At 41.1% G+C, this 15,050-nt stretch overlaps 1 protein-coding gene across 2 annotated transcripts in view; it reads left to right on the forward strand.

The window, feature by feature from the left end:
• UNC5C (unc-5 netrin receptor C) overlaps nt 1–15,050 on the forward strand; it is a 243,023-nt gene that overhangs the window by 165,355 nt on the left and 62,618 nt on the right. For both annotated transcript variants that reach the window (XM_082759773.1, XM_082759774.1), the window contains exon 3: nt 11,271–11,414. In XM_082759773.1, the coding sequence (XP_082615899.1) occupies nt 11,271–11,414 (144 nt within the window). The remainder of the gene's footprint in view (nt 1–11,270; nt 11,415–15,050) is intronic.

Consider the following 15,050-nt stretch of genomic DNA (forward strand, 5'->3'; position numbering starts at 1 on the left):
AAGGAAATACCCAACAACAAAGCTACCGCAGGAATTTTGGCAAGAAAGCAAAGTTCCCACTTTTATCTTGAGTAATTAGTATACTTTAATAGAAAAAGAACCATTTTTGAAACTTCAGAAGCAACACACTCAGAATTTTCTAGGCTATAAATTCAGTATGGTAATTATTTTTGTTGAAGGAAGTGGAGAAATCACCAAGGTCAGTGCTGACCTAAGGAAGGGAAATTACATTTTTATATATAGAATAAGAACATTGTGTCGTATATTTGCTCTCTGGAGGAAAAATCTGCTTATAGGCAGTGCAAAACTATCTCCTAGATCCAGCAAGGTTGTTTCTTAAATTCAACAGACCCCATGGATTTTGAGTGTAGACTCCACTGAAAACAGTATTCGCCATGTATAACACTCTTATAATACATATATTGCCATATAATTAATTTCTCCTTTAATCATGCTGTGCTATAGAGTTTTGTTTTGTTGTTTTGTTATTTTTTAATTCCTGTAAATCCTTGTGGAAGGCTGCTTCTAGCTCTTACACCTAGACACCTTCTAATAGTGGGGTCCAGAGGGAGATGCTCTTCTTGCAAGTAAATCCTGCCCACACTCTTCCTGTGTGTCCATGGGAAGGGTCATTCTGAATTTTCCGTGGGTTTACCACGTATCCCCATACAAATAACTCCACTTTTCTGTTATTTACTTCTTCTAAGTGCTCTGGGATCAAAAGATAAAAGCTTTAGGGTATTTATTCATTTATTATTGCAGCATTAACTTCCTATCTGCAGCTGTTCTCCTAATTATCCTGAAGGTTTCCTGTGGGTTTCTAGGAAAACAAATCCGAGACAGGAAATAAAGTTATTTAAAATAATAAAAAGGAGGAAAATGGATGCATATTGTATTCATTTGAAGCATTTGAGGATACGCCTCTGAACATTTCCAGCCTACACCTTATCTCCCTTCATGGTTTTGCTTCATGGAGCCCTTTGTTACTCACAATCCCATTAATCCCTTTAGATTCCCAGAAGGCATCTTCAGACACCAGTTCCACCCACCAGAGCTTCGGACTAGCTCTGGCTTGGCACAGTGCTGCTTTGGTTTTCCAGCTGTTCCCTTGGCTCCTTTGGAGATGAAAGCCCTTCGCATGGGATCTGGGCTCCCCACAGCATGGGCGGTCTAGAGCCTGAAAGAACAATGGATTTCAGCTTTGTTCAGAATGGGAAGAGAGGCCCAAAGGAGGCCCATCATTTTTTTTTTTTTCTATATAGGGATGGTGAAGGAGAACAGAGCCCAGGTCTTGTGCAGTGTCCAACAAAAGGGCTGCAGCCAGGAGCACCCTGGCACTGCAAGGACAGGGATACTTGAATCCTGTAGGTGTAGGTCTCTTGGTTAATTAAACAGGAGAATGAGTTAGTCTGTAGCTTCCTTACAAAAAATCTCTGCAAGTATGCAAGGAAATGGAGGTCCAAATTGTATTTTACATTTTCTTCGCTGAGCACAAGTTGCAGTCCTATTTCCACTAAGCAGGCAGGGTTCGTGAAATCATTGCTGAGGGGCAAGGGGAAGAGAGGAGGCTGTTGCACACAGCTCTGCCACGTGCAGGATCTAACTTTGTGCTGCCTTTATGGGTTCACCACTTGCATTTAGTTTTTTTATCCTTCCCATGCATTCTTGATTCGTCCATAAATGAGCAGCGTGATGTGCTGGGTACCGGCACGCCTGCTGCTCACCCGTGAGGTTATGTACATCTCCTGCTCATCACATTTTGATGGGGTGCCTTTCCCAACTCCTCATAACTTCTCATCCCTCTTTGTATTTTGATTGTGAGAGCGGAAAGGGAGTTTTTCGTCAGTCTCTTCTGCATCTCTTCTTTGGGCCCTTGCTGCCTCTTCTGTTATTTGTTCCCTGCTTTTGATTTTGGAGAGGGTTGTGGTTGGCTGATTGCTGCTTTTGGCTTCCCAGTGACTCGTACAGCGCTGCCTCTGTAATGAGTGCCAACACCGCACCTGGTTTGGTTGCCATGCCCTCCTCTGAAGAGGAGGAAGGATTGTCAGCCTGAAGTGTAATGAGACGTGGAAGTGGATCAGGCTCTCTTTTGGGTTTAGTTTTAATCCTTTTGTTCTTTAACTAAAGTGGAAGCCAGTACCGCAATTCAGTCAGAGAAGGGTACCCAAGGGGGGGAAAAAATAAAATACATAGAACTACAAGGATGCTTTTTGACAGTGACTACTTACATAATGAATCAGGCCCCTTTTTTGTGTGTCAAAGTCACGCGGAGCTGTGGAGCAGCTTGCTTGCATCCCTGATGCCTCGCTGCAGATAATGGGAGCTGTGTGTTGTGCTGTATCCAGCAACACATGCACAAAGAGTGACTTCTGTGCCTCTTCACACTCCTTCTGTGATGACTTCTCTCATCTCTACCAACCGAGGGAAGTCTCCTGGCCTTCAGGAGCTGGGGCTGGGACTGCTGCCTGGGCACAGACCTGAGTACACACTGGGTGTGGGAACAGACATCAGCAGAGCTTCATGTCTGCCTGCCACAGGTCACTTCACTTAATGTTCTGGAGAAAGCTTCTCTAAAAGCAGCTTCTTGCCATTTTTTTTGTTAAAATATTCTCAGTACACCTAAGTCTGCCACGAAACGTGATGCCAAACATACAAAACAATAGCAACAAACAACTGGGAGAGGCTTTGACACGTCTTCCCCCGGCCTTCTGTTCCTGCACATCATGGACTGAAAAAAAAAAAAAAAGGAAAAGAATGGCTTGCGAAAGCTCCCGTGTGACCCCTTGTGTCACGTAGTGGCTGTCCTCAGGTCCACAATAGCTGCACCAGCCACTGAACTGTGTCATTGCATCAGGAACACAGAAATGAGGCGTTGTCACCTTGTCTCTGCTCCTCAAATCCACACGGAGTGGGTGTGGTACACAGGCACATGTGTGCATATATATATTTATATATACATCAGTAAGTCGATAATGTAACAAAACAACTCGGTTTATATTTTTATTTTAAAATGTTAAAAATATATTTATTTAAATACATACAAAGAAGCTCTTTATTGTTCATTCCCTCTCGTCACCCCCTACCTCCATTCTGCAAAGGGAATGTAAACACGCTGTTCAAAATTCAGATGCTCTCTGGTGGCTTCCCAGATGTTGGAAGTTCAATAGATTTCCTCCCCCCCCCCCATAATTTCCTCAGCTTCTTCTAGCAAAGTGCTAAACAACCATTATTCCTCTTTGTCTGCACATTGAGATTCATCTGTAGGCTCTAAACTGCCTCAAAAGTGCTTCAATTTTGCATGAGCACTAAGCTGGGGACTGGGAAGCATTACCCACTGCTGAAGGCCCAGATCATTAGAAAGAGCATGTAAATCCTCTGAACCAGAAATAAAAAGTGCACAGATTTCCTTTGTGAAGTCTCAACTACAGCTTTATGTAAAACATGAACCTCTGGCAGGGTGTTTTCCTGGCCCTTGGAAAAAAAAAAATAATAAAAAAAATCTTTTCTCAGTCACACGTGCCTCAAACAAAAGAAGGGAAAATTGGGCTTTGACCCAAAAGCTGGAACTGCTCATGCTCATGCTTTCCTACATGGATAGCTTCTCTTCTTCGTGCTCCCTGTGAGTAGCCCTGCTGGTCTGGCAGAGCTCAGCTTGGGCACTGCCACTCTGTGATGGGGAAGATTTGGGTCAGGAGGCTTCCACCTTCATTTCTTTCTGCTCCTTGACTTATGTGAGTGCAGAAACGGAGATACCTGTGGTTGAATGTAGATGTATGCTTGCGGTGAGGTTTTCTTTGGAGTCCTGCTATACCAGAGCATGATTATTACTTTTGTACCAGGAAAAATAAAAATAAAAAAAGAAACAGCAACAATAAGCACACGTTGTTACATGGGGAAAAGAACAACACATTTTGGAGCAATTTGTGTATATTAACGAAAAAATGCTGGGAACCAAAAAATAGCTTCCATTTAAAAAAAAAAAAAAAAGTGGAAGGATGATGGTTTTGGTTGTTTTTGCTTTGTCTCTTAGTTGTTTATAGGGTGAGAACAAGCAATCCAATGTAGTTTTAAAGCATTAAACAAATATAGAGTAGTGAGGTGCCTAAGTTGGTCAGGGAGGAGATGGAAATGTGTTTTTCACCTAACACAAGGGAACAAGCCCATGGGTCTCCTGCCTACAGCTCACCTCCACTGTGCTGGCGGAGGCCAGGATTTGCATTTGTTTTCCACTGGTACCCAGGAATTCACTTTTGAAATCCTTCTTCCATCTTACACAACTCGGTCCTTCAGATGTTAATGGAAAAAGAACAAAAAGGCCTTGTTTTTTTTTTTTTTGCTAAAAGAAAATAAAACCCAAACAGGATGCTCATTCTTTAATTCCAGTTCAAAGTAAAATCCCTCTGAAGACAGCCTTTTGTAATTTCTGTGGAAGTGCGTAAGTCAGTTAAAAAGTGGTGGGGGAACTAGCATTTTAGCTTAACTCACTGCTACTGGTTGCTAATTAGATGCCACAGCAAACTAGCGCAAACTTGATGTAGGTTTTAATGCAGACTTGACTTTATTAGGCAATTACCTTCATCTGTATTAATTTGTGTTAAGGAGATATCTCTTTCCTAAGGAGAAAGTTATGGAGAGAGCTCAAATAGCTGGAAACCTTTAATTTAAATGCTTGAGCTAATATTTATGGCAAATTGTTTGTAATCTTCCTGCAGTCGTTTCATACCACTAGCCAGCCATCATTTAGGGAAAAGCAGTACTGAGGCAAAAACAGGTGCATGCAATCACAGTGTGAAGGATTACCAAGCGGAAAAGCTGTTTGCTTTTTAAAAATATCTCTACATATCTATCTGTCTATCCATCTTTTGTTAAGGCTGCCACTACTCCACATAGAAAATAAGATATAGGCAAAGTGTGCCATTATGCAATCATCTCTATCCCATTAGGATGCACGGAGTACATTTTTCTCAGCAAGAACTTTAATATTTGAGGCTGTTCTTCTTGTGCATAGCCTATTTATTCATTTTTAAAAGACCAAATTCCACAGCATAACTACTCTGATGTTTTGGGGCAGAATTACTCCATGACTGTGAGAGATACGTCTCTGCAAGAGGATAAATGAGTTCCATTCTGACAGAGGACTGATTTTATGTTTTCCTTTGTGAAAAGGTTATTTTAACAAGGAAAGCGATAAGCCTTCCACTACAGAGACAGGTTGTTTATAGCACCTGTGATGAGCAATTACATAAATCAGATAGCTCATTGTGGACTATCAGTAGATCATCATTCTTGGCTTTGGTCGTGTAAGTTTTACCATCAGAGGAGAATATAACGACAAAGGACTGCATAATGAGAAAGGAGTCTGCGTACCTTTTAGTAAGTTTGTTTACAGTCATACCACTTCGGTGTATAGGCTTGCCCACTTTCACAAAAAAAAAAAAATAAAAATGAGGCTGTTTTAAGGAATTTTGGATGAAGCTTTGTGTATGAAATGTAAGGCAGATGGGGACTGTGAGAACTAAAAACGCTTTCGTCCTTTTTGCCAAATCCTGTGCAGATGATCCAGCCCCTTCTGAAATGATTGAAAAACTGCTGTTTTATTTTTTGGTATCAGGATTCTCCTTCCACCTTCGTCTTGCTTTGAAGAGCATGAACACGCATGGTATTAAAATATGTACTGCCTGAGCAACTTCCATACAACATTCATTCATTCACCTCTCCTATTACTAATAGATGGAAAAGGGAACCATGAGTCAGAAAGCATGGGCTGCTTCAGACTGGCACTAATTTCTTTGAAGACTGAGCAAACCACAGTCTCTAGGCTGAGGATCTGAGTCATATACATGGGTGCACACCATGTTTGGCTAAATGTAACCATGGAATTGCTTGCCATAAAAAGGGATCCTCTGGCAGCACGTATGGCTTGCACATGCAGAGGAATCCCCTACCCCATACTGTTTTACTACTGACTCCAAGAGACTTGCCTCTGTCCTCACCAAACATGCTCCCTGACCTCTGTTTCCCCACCACAGAGCAGGAAGGGGAGGAATTTGGGGGGAAAAAAATATCTGAATTTCCACTTACAGAGAAAATAAACAAATCATCCATTCCGTTTCTTGGAGTTTGAAAGTGCAGTTTAGTCTTGTGAATAAATAGCTCCTGTTTAGTGTTGTGCCAGAGGGTCAGAGACATGCCAATATAATGCTTCCACACAAATTGCTCTGTCGAAGTCCTGAGGAATATTTTCACACATGCGGGGCATTAATATCAAATGCCAAACATTGATGGCAGCCAAATTATTTCCACATAATTTCTTGGCAAAGTGATGACCAGGGAGGTGAGGATACTAACTCTGTGGCCTGAACTGACTCCAGGCTGGATAATTACGTTTAATTAATTGCTAATAATCTGATGTTTCAGATATTTGCAGTGATCATTTCTCATCATAAGCAGTCATATGCAGTTGCAGAACCTTATGAGACATTTTTGTTTCCCTCTGGAAAGAAATTACACTGATTGGCATATCTGCTCCTCCTAAAATCATTGGGAAATTTGCCAATTACTTCAGTGGGTGCAATATGGAACCCATGAGTTATTATTGCACTTACTAATAATGTACCATAATATCATACAATTACATTACATTTGCATACATTAAAAACGATAACATTTCTGCCTCTGAAGACCAGATAATCTACCTCACAGTTTGTATAGCCAGCTAATAAGTTAAGCACTTAGGGACCGTGTGAATGGAGTGTGTCTATGCTTGATTGTGTTTCTAGGATAGAGCTTATAATAAAATAGCATGTATATAAGCCACAATTCCCTCCTCACTCTTTCTTTTGCTCCAGGAGGGGTAGTAATTTTATTTCCATGTATACCCTCAGCCAGTGCCTCTCCTCTGTGCTCATTTAGCTGCATGCATTAGCAGTAGGCAGATTGAGCACGGCTCCCTTCACCCTCTGCCTCGTTCCCCCCATTAATCCCTCATTAACGTGCAAATACAGAAATAAGCAAAGTTCTGGTTCCTTCCTACTCCTTTTCAGAGCTCAGCTTGTATTAGCCCCAGAGATACATTTATTTTATTGAAATGAATAATTGCATATGTTGTGCTGCTAAATATGTAAAATTTTCACACATGGAAAAATCCTCCCTATTTAATTCATGGGATGTCATCACAGATTGATTATGCCAAGGCTCTGAGCCTTATTATAAGCTATCCTTTGCCCTCACTTGGACAGAAAACTGTTAGGGGTAGGAAGATCTTTTAGACCAGTTTATTTAGTCTCCTAAAGGCCTACAGGGTTTTGGACCTCTCTTGAGGGAAATTCCACCAACGTAATGTCTTTTTCTGCTGCCAGGTTTAAGTAAATGTTTTAAAACAGTCTGATCGGTGTGTATAAATAGCCCTGGCCTTGAGCAACCTCTCTGACATCTTTTGTAACCCAGCTGATCCAGATCTAAATACTCAGGACCAGGAGAAGACAGCAACTATTTTTGGGTTTGTTTTTTTCCTGAGATTTTTTTTCACTTTCTCATATTCAATTTTTTAAAACTTCGTACATTGCTGCTCTTTTGGGAATTCTGCAGTTATTCAGAAAAGAAACGCTTATGCAGAAAGAGCCCAGCAACCCAGAAATGCGTTTTTAAGGATTTGTGATTTTTTTTAGTGCACAACCTTACGATACAATTACCATTTATTTTGGAGAATTGCTTTAAATTACTTTGACTTTCTGCATTTTTGTTTTAAAGCTCCCTTCTTCACAATCTTCTTGTTGCCAGAAATAAGATGTTGATAATTAGACCAAATATCTTCACATATCTGTGCTCATACCCAAGATCCAGATGGGCTGCAAGTGGCTACAGAAACAGTTCTCAGTTTGTTGAATGCAAATCAAGTCTGGACAGTGCAAGCAAATGCTTTTGCTGTCAAATTCTAGCTATTTGTCACACTGAGAGTAGGAGTTAGAAGTCCTATACTGATGCTCTTTGTGGATTTATATGCATTATAAGGGACCTGTTAAGCACTCTAGCTGCCCACATTTCTGTTGTCTCCCTTCAACGGTGTTTATTATTGCATTGCTTCAGAGCAGGAAGAACCTGCCTTCTTGCGGATAGTGGCACCATCTAAGCAATTATATTAATCCTAGAGTTTTCCAGCCTTGTAAGAAAACAGTGTCAAGTACACTGCATAATTTCACCTGCTGCGTAGCTTAGCCACATGAAGAACTAGACTGGGAAATTCAATATATTTCTAGTAAAGAAGGCAAAGTAGAGGAGATATTCTTTGTGAAAGAGTGTCATTTTGTTACTTATCACCGTGGCAAAGTAGAGTGAAAGGGGTAAAATGAAGATGACTGTTTGAAGTCATTATCCCAGGGCTGTCCTACGCTAGCTCCACACGCATGGTATATAAGCGATACACTCCTGAATGAAAGCAGACAGCCTCTACCAGCTCCTCTCTGAAATCTGATGTACAGCAATATGTCAGCTGGTAACGAGGCAGTTGCTTCCTGAGGTATCGCTGCAAATTCCTTTTTTCGTAACCCAGCCTAGAAAGAGATTTTCTATTAGGGTTTACGCTGAAGTGTGTTAGCAGAAGAGGATTGTGATTTAATGCAACAAGGGAAGTGTATCCCCCTGCGTGTGCCCTGCAGTCTGAGGTTGGCAAGATTTTCCTCCTAAATCATTGTTGCTGTTTGTGTGATGTGGTACCCATGGGCAATGCTGGGAAGGAGTGGTCAGATCGGCCTCCCAGCATGTCAAAACAGCACCGAGTCCAGGACGATTCTCTTGCAAATGCTTCATCTGCCTACTCTGGCATAAAGAACAAATCAACAAAGCAGAGGTATCACTGTGGGAATTCCTACATTTGTCGCCCTCAGTTCTGGTCATTGTTCGTTACATCCCAGGTGATCCCATGGAGTCACTAACTATGCCATCAAAAAGCCATGCACCTGTTTGGCCACGGCACAACTGTTGATGCCACTCAAAGTCCACATGTCAAATGACTTTGAATAACCCAAAACCTATCAGAACTTGGTGGCTGTCTCAAAAGACAGTACCCAGAATAGTTTGCTATTCTGAATTAGAAAATCTCAGGAAATCAAAGATTAAAGTTCCTGCCGGTATGTTCGGAGGGAGCTGTTTTATGCATGACTTCATACCTTCAATAGACTATCAGAGAACTGAATTTGTGTCCCAAATGTTAAGAATTATTTCATAATCATTATTAGCCAGTGCTGTCATTATGAGCCTGCTTGCTTCAGCCCCTGAGTAACAGAGTCCACTGCTCCATCGCGCTGTTATAATCAGCCTTATTACAGAAACATAAAATTGTAACCTTCTAAGGCTGCCTGAGCTAGTGCTGTAAGAACTGGGAATAAATTGAAGTAATCTTTAGGCCAGCAGCAGTTGCACTGGGAAAATATAACCATTTTTATGCATGTAATGTACATGCTGCCTCCCCACCCTTTTCATGCTCTTCTCAACAGGACAAAAGCTATCCTCAGACCCCTTTTGCAGTCAAATTAGCTCATCAAAGCAGAACAAGTTTATAACATAGTGTTCGTTGCATATCAAGTGTCCACACACTGCTTTGATTTCCATACTTGGGACTGCAGTTGCTATGTTCTGAGTGTTTCATTTCAAGGGGAAAAGCTATTAGTTGTTTCCCCCCGAAGTAGGTGATTATTTGATGGCTGAAGATGTCAAAGATAATGAAATTAAAAAAAAAAAAAAAAAAATGGGGCTAGGCTGTGATGGTCTCTAGCAGGAAAATGCATCTCATTAGATGGTATTCCCACCAGAGAGGCCTATGGTATTACACGCATGAGTTCCTTTTTGCTGTTGTTAGCTGAGTTTGGGAAGAGCACAGCACGCAGCCTCAGTGACAGTGCACAAGGATGTACAAACAACAATTAAGCCTGGGCTCCCTGATCGGAGCCTCGCTGAGGTCCCAAGTCGAAGGGCCCAACTGGCTTCCAGTGCTTCAGGAGCACATTGTGCTACACAGGCAGAAGCATTCACGGTACAAATATCTCCTTGTAATCGTGTGCAGGACTCAAAGGGCTCAGGTCCGTGCTTGGCAATAGGGCTCAAACCCTCCCCCCTTTGGTGTTCAGTGATCAGGACAAACTGAACAGGCTGTGGGTGATCCAAGGATCTCTTAATTCAGTTTTCTGGCAATTCTGGAAGGAAAGGGAAAATTGGTCCCGCTATACAAAACATTTACATGTGGAATTTCTATATTCAAGGCTGTTTATGAGAGTGCAGTTTTGAAAAGGCAGTGGTTCTTTCAGAGGCATGTTAGAAGTTTGTTGGTTCTTTGACATCAGCAACAAAGATCACATGCATTGACAAGGGATGCAGGCACCTCCTTTTTCTCCTTTTCTCCCAATATCTTGGCAGGAATTAAGAGCATTTTGGCCAGACTGTGCATTTTGAGGCAGAAAAAAAGGATGTGCTGGTATGAAATACAGTGGTGGTCATTAGAAGATCAGTGCATTACCAGTGATTCCTGCAGCACCGCAACACTTCCTCGCACTTAGAAGAAGCAAAACAGTTTCCCACCAGAGAGCACTGTGTGGGAAATGTGGCCAAATGTTGGTCTGCTGGTAAGGATAGGGAGCGGGGCTGGCTGTGAGTTTAAGGGTTGCACTGAGATGCATTATGGAGAGTATGGGCAAGGAGGCTGTCAGGCACTGAAGCACATAATAATTGTCTTTTGACTGACAACTTGCTATAACCATGGTGCAGCACTTGTGCCCATCATTACAAGCACTGGGACATTTTCTACAGTGGCAAAATCCCTTCCCCTGTGCAGTGCAGTATCAGAGCAAGCAGGACTTCTCCCTGTGGTGTATCTGTCTAGCAAAAGGAGGTGAACTACAGGAGGGTTAAGGAAGTCATATAAGTTGAATGAGTCTATAGCTTTATGATACTCATATGAAAATAAAATGGGGCTGGATCGTCACTAGAAGTAAATCCTGTGGACATGATACAATGCGTATCAGCTGAGGTGCTGGTCCTTTTGTTTATCACGTACCAGACGTGCTATATGATAAAAGTCAAATTGCAGTGATTGTTATTCACTCACCCACTTCTCATATTATGCAGACAAACTGTTGCTTCTCATCCTTCATATTCTTATGACAATATTGCTGAGAGATTGATAGAGCATCACAAGGTCCCACAACTTTGCAAGCAGACAGACTTCTGCTCCTTCCTTCCTCTGAACGTGACACTGACTGGCAGTCCTTGTGTCTCTGCAGGTCTGATTGTCCGAGAAGTAAGCATCGAGATTTCCCGCCAGCAAGTGGAGGAGCTCTTCGGGCCAGAAGACTACTGGTGCCAGTGCGTAGCCTGGAGCTCTGCTGGCACCACCAAGAGCCGGAAAGCCTACGTCCGCATCGCCTGTGAGTGTCGAGACGGTGGGGTGTGGGTGAAGGAAAGTGGAGCCTCCACCATTTGGGAGAGAGATTTTGGTACTCACCTATTGGGCTTTGCATTTTCTGCAGTTTTCGATGTGTACTAACATTCAGACCTTTGTAAGCATGCATAAAAAAATCAGTTAGCCTGCTCTTAAGAGCGAGGAAGTCTTCAAAGCCAGGCTGGATGAGGCTTTCAGCAACCTGATCTAGTGGGAAGTGTCCCTGCCCATGGCAGGGGGGTTGGAGCAGATGATCTCTAAGGTTCCCTTCCAACCCAGACCATCCCATGGTTCTGCTTTTCTGAAATCTCATTTTTCTCCTTTGTGTATGGGGAAAGCAGCAACCTGTATTTCCTATGAACAGCAATTACCTGTCTCAAGAAAAGTGGCTGAAGCAAATGGATAGGAATATTGTCAAAACAAGCTCTGAAATAAGGTGTCTACTGTTCTTTCGTATCTCTGCCATCACATAATAATGTTGCTGTTGCTCAACAAAGAAAAAAATATGTATTTAGCATATCACATAACCAGGTTGGTAAGATTGCAAGCAGTCATCTCAGACCTAATATTTCATTATTGTTATTCATGGTTACTAACCTCCATATTTATTATGAGCCACTCCCAGCTTAGACTCCAAGAACACAGGGCAGCTAGTTCACTGAAACCAGATCTTCATTTGACTGTACAAATATTTAATATTCATTAATTTTCAAAGGGGTGCTTTTCTTTGTAATAGAGTAGTCACGCTGGGGACTCCTGTTTCTCTTTCACATGATGAAATCCTGTTTTGTAAAATGTGAACAAAATATTTCATCTGGAATTGTATCTCTTCATCAATTTTCACCTCAGCAAAAACACATTTTATAACAAAAGGTCATTAGAAGCTGGGTTTGCAGTACACTTACATTTCCTGCACTGGTTCTAAGAATTTATAATGAAAACAGAGAAGTCTTCCAGCTGAATAAAGCATTTCACAGACACATTAGAGGGAGGACTATAGGATGACTCTTGTTTAAAGGTCTCTATTTAGAACTTTATTCTCCTTTTGTTCTTGTGAAAATCCTCCAAGAGTAGTTACCTCCGTGTAAATATCCAGACACACATCAAGAAGGTTAAATTTAAATACACATTTTTAAATGTGTACTCCAAGTAACTGAGTGGAAATAAAAGACCTGTACCTTTGAGTACAGGACTAGCCTCAGAGAGGAATTTCTCCAAGGTTAAAGGAAATTTAAAGTATTGTACATGTTCATCCAGCAAAATTAGAAATGCCATTACATATGTGCATAGTGTTTTCCCATGCCAGGGAACCTTTCAAGACTTTGGGCATTTTCTTTTTCTGTAATGAAACAAAAGAGCAATTCCTTTTTTTTCTTTTTTTTTTTTTTCCTTCCAAGCAGTCAGCACTTCAGGGAGGCTTAGCAATGTTGGAAAAGGTTTTTTTAGATTATGAGCCCTATGTTAACTCATTAAGTCGATTTTCATGTCCTGCCAGTTAGCTTATGACAGATGACCATTGAATTAATGCAGTTTACAAGTCAAAGTGTATTTCACTTGATGGCTAAGTAACTTCCATACCTATGCACTTTGTTTTTTTATATAGCACATAATTATTGTATGCACATGGAAGCTATTTTATATCAATTGACATTTCTTCCCAGGTGTCCAAATTTCTATTGAAGATGCTCATAATATAGAATTTGCTTCTTTTTCTTACCAAAATGTGGAGATAGGTGAACAATCAGTTTAGTGATTTTTGCAGTGTCCTGGGGTTTCTTTTAGAACAGTCTAATTAAAGAAATTCCAGGGAGTGTTATGTGCTTGTCACTCAAACGCAGCAAAAACAGCTTTGTATTTTAGTGGAGATTTTTTCTTTTGTTCCTGAGTTTGGGATTCTTGGTCAGCTTTGACTAGGCAAGTCACTTTCACTCCTTGGGATTTGGAGTTGAAGTGTCAGGCTGTCAATCTACAGGCTTTTGAACAGCTGCAGAGGCACCTTCTCTGCAAAACTACCTATTTCTAATTTCACAGATTTCTATAAATTTATCAGGTAACTTGGGACTATTCTTTTAGGAACACAGACATAGGATCAGGGATATATACCTCCCTTGTGTGATGTCATTTTGTCTGCAAGATCACTATTTTAAACTGTGGACTCAGGTATACTGGTATTTATCAATACTCACAGCCTTGATTCCAAAGGACTGAATATGGCCTGTCAATATAATTGTTGTTCCCTACCTGAACTTCAAGCACAGCTGAAAAGTCTGCCAACAGTTACTCAGTATTCCATGAGACAGAGAAGTAAGGCAGGGTTCATGCAGTATTTATGAATCTGGTCCAAGATTTAGGAGAGACAGAAGAGTCCAGCTCTCCAGCTCTGCCTGCATCTGTAGTTGCATGCTTATGTCCCCAATGCAGTCTTCACTTTTAATTCATATAAAAAGCAAGCACTGATACCTTTGGCAAAGGTAAGGAGTGAATGGAGCATGTAAAGTGCTCTATTTAATTTATTATTTAATTTAATATTATTTATTTATTATTTATTTTATTGTTTATTTTATTGTGTACTTTAATACCTGAACATAGTGATTTCACCTCAGCATGTACAACTGTAGTGTAACTATCCATTCCTACCACATTAAGAAAAAAAATCTTTTCTTCTTCCTTTCCCTTTCTCTCTCTTCCTTCTCCATCTCCTCTTTCTGTCTTTTCTCCCTTATGACCACTGGTCTTATTCAGGAATTACTGTGTCGTCTCAAGGACTGGAGCAGCACTCCATTAAAACAAACAAAAAATAATAGCATTCAACATCTCTGTTCACTGAGCGTGTAATAGAATTAACTGAAAAGTAATTTGAAAGTGTGAAAAATGTGCATCCTGGAAAAGTGGCTTGTATTTGTTTAATGCAGGGTCAGGCATGTGTCAGAAAGTACATAACAACCTAGTCAATGAAAGTTCTCTATGAAAATCAATTGCAACATCGCTCTAGCCAAGTAAAGAGCCTCGGTTATTCAGGAAGGGAGTAATCTATAAATATGGAGTGAAGATTCTGCTGCATTTCAAAGGCTGCACATGCTAGCCATACAAATAAGAAGCTGATTCAAGCCAACAACCTGGCTCCCCAAAGTGTTTGGGGCATTTAATGGCATCTCACCACAGCACTCCTGGCCCTCCTGTATGCTCCCTTCTGGGCAGGCTGTTTCTGAAAAGGAGCAGCAAGACAGGTGATAGAAACATCATTATTTTCAGCTTCTTTCATATGCCATGGAATTCATCTTCCTGAGGCGCTGGTCTCCCCATGAGAGTGGAGCTGAGCATTTTGTCCTCTTGAATTAGCAGATTCGCTGGGATTAATTTTCACTCTGCCATTCGTGATAGCTCCCTAACCAACAAAAGCGGGGACTCCTTATGTACATCTTGGTGGAGCTGGAAAAATATGATTGTTGTCTGAGATATTGGCCTATGAAAGTGCTAAAATGCATTTCCTACGTGTTCATACGTTTCTTCTTTATTCTAAGCACATGTAATCAGGTGCATTGGAGTCACTAATAGGTTTTGATACAGTTCTTCTACTCAATTTAAACAAATGGACAGAGGAAGGATGAAGTTTGGGTAGCTT

Source organism: Aythya marila (genome assembly GCF_965140915.1).
Source record: "Aythya marila genome assembly, chromosome: 4".
NCBI lineage: Eukaryota > Metazoa > Chordata > Aves > Anseriformes > Anatidae > Aythya > Aythya marila.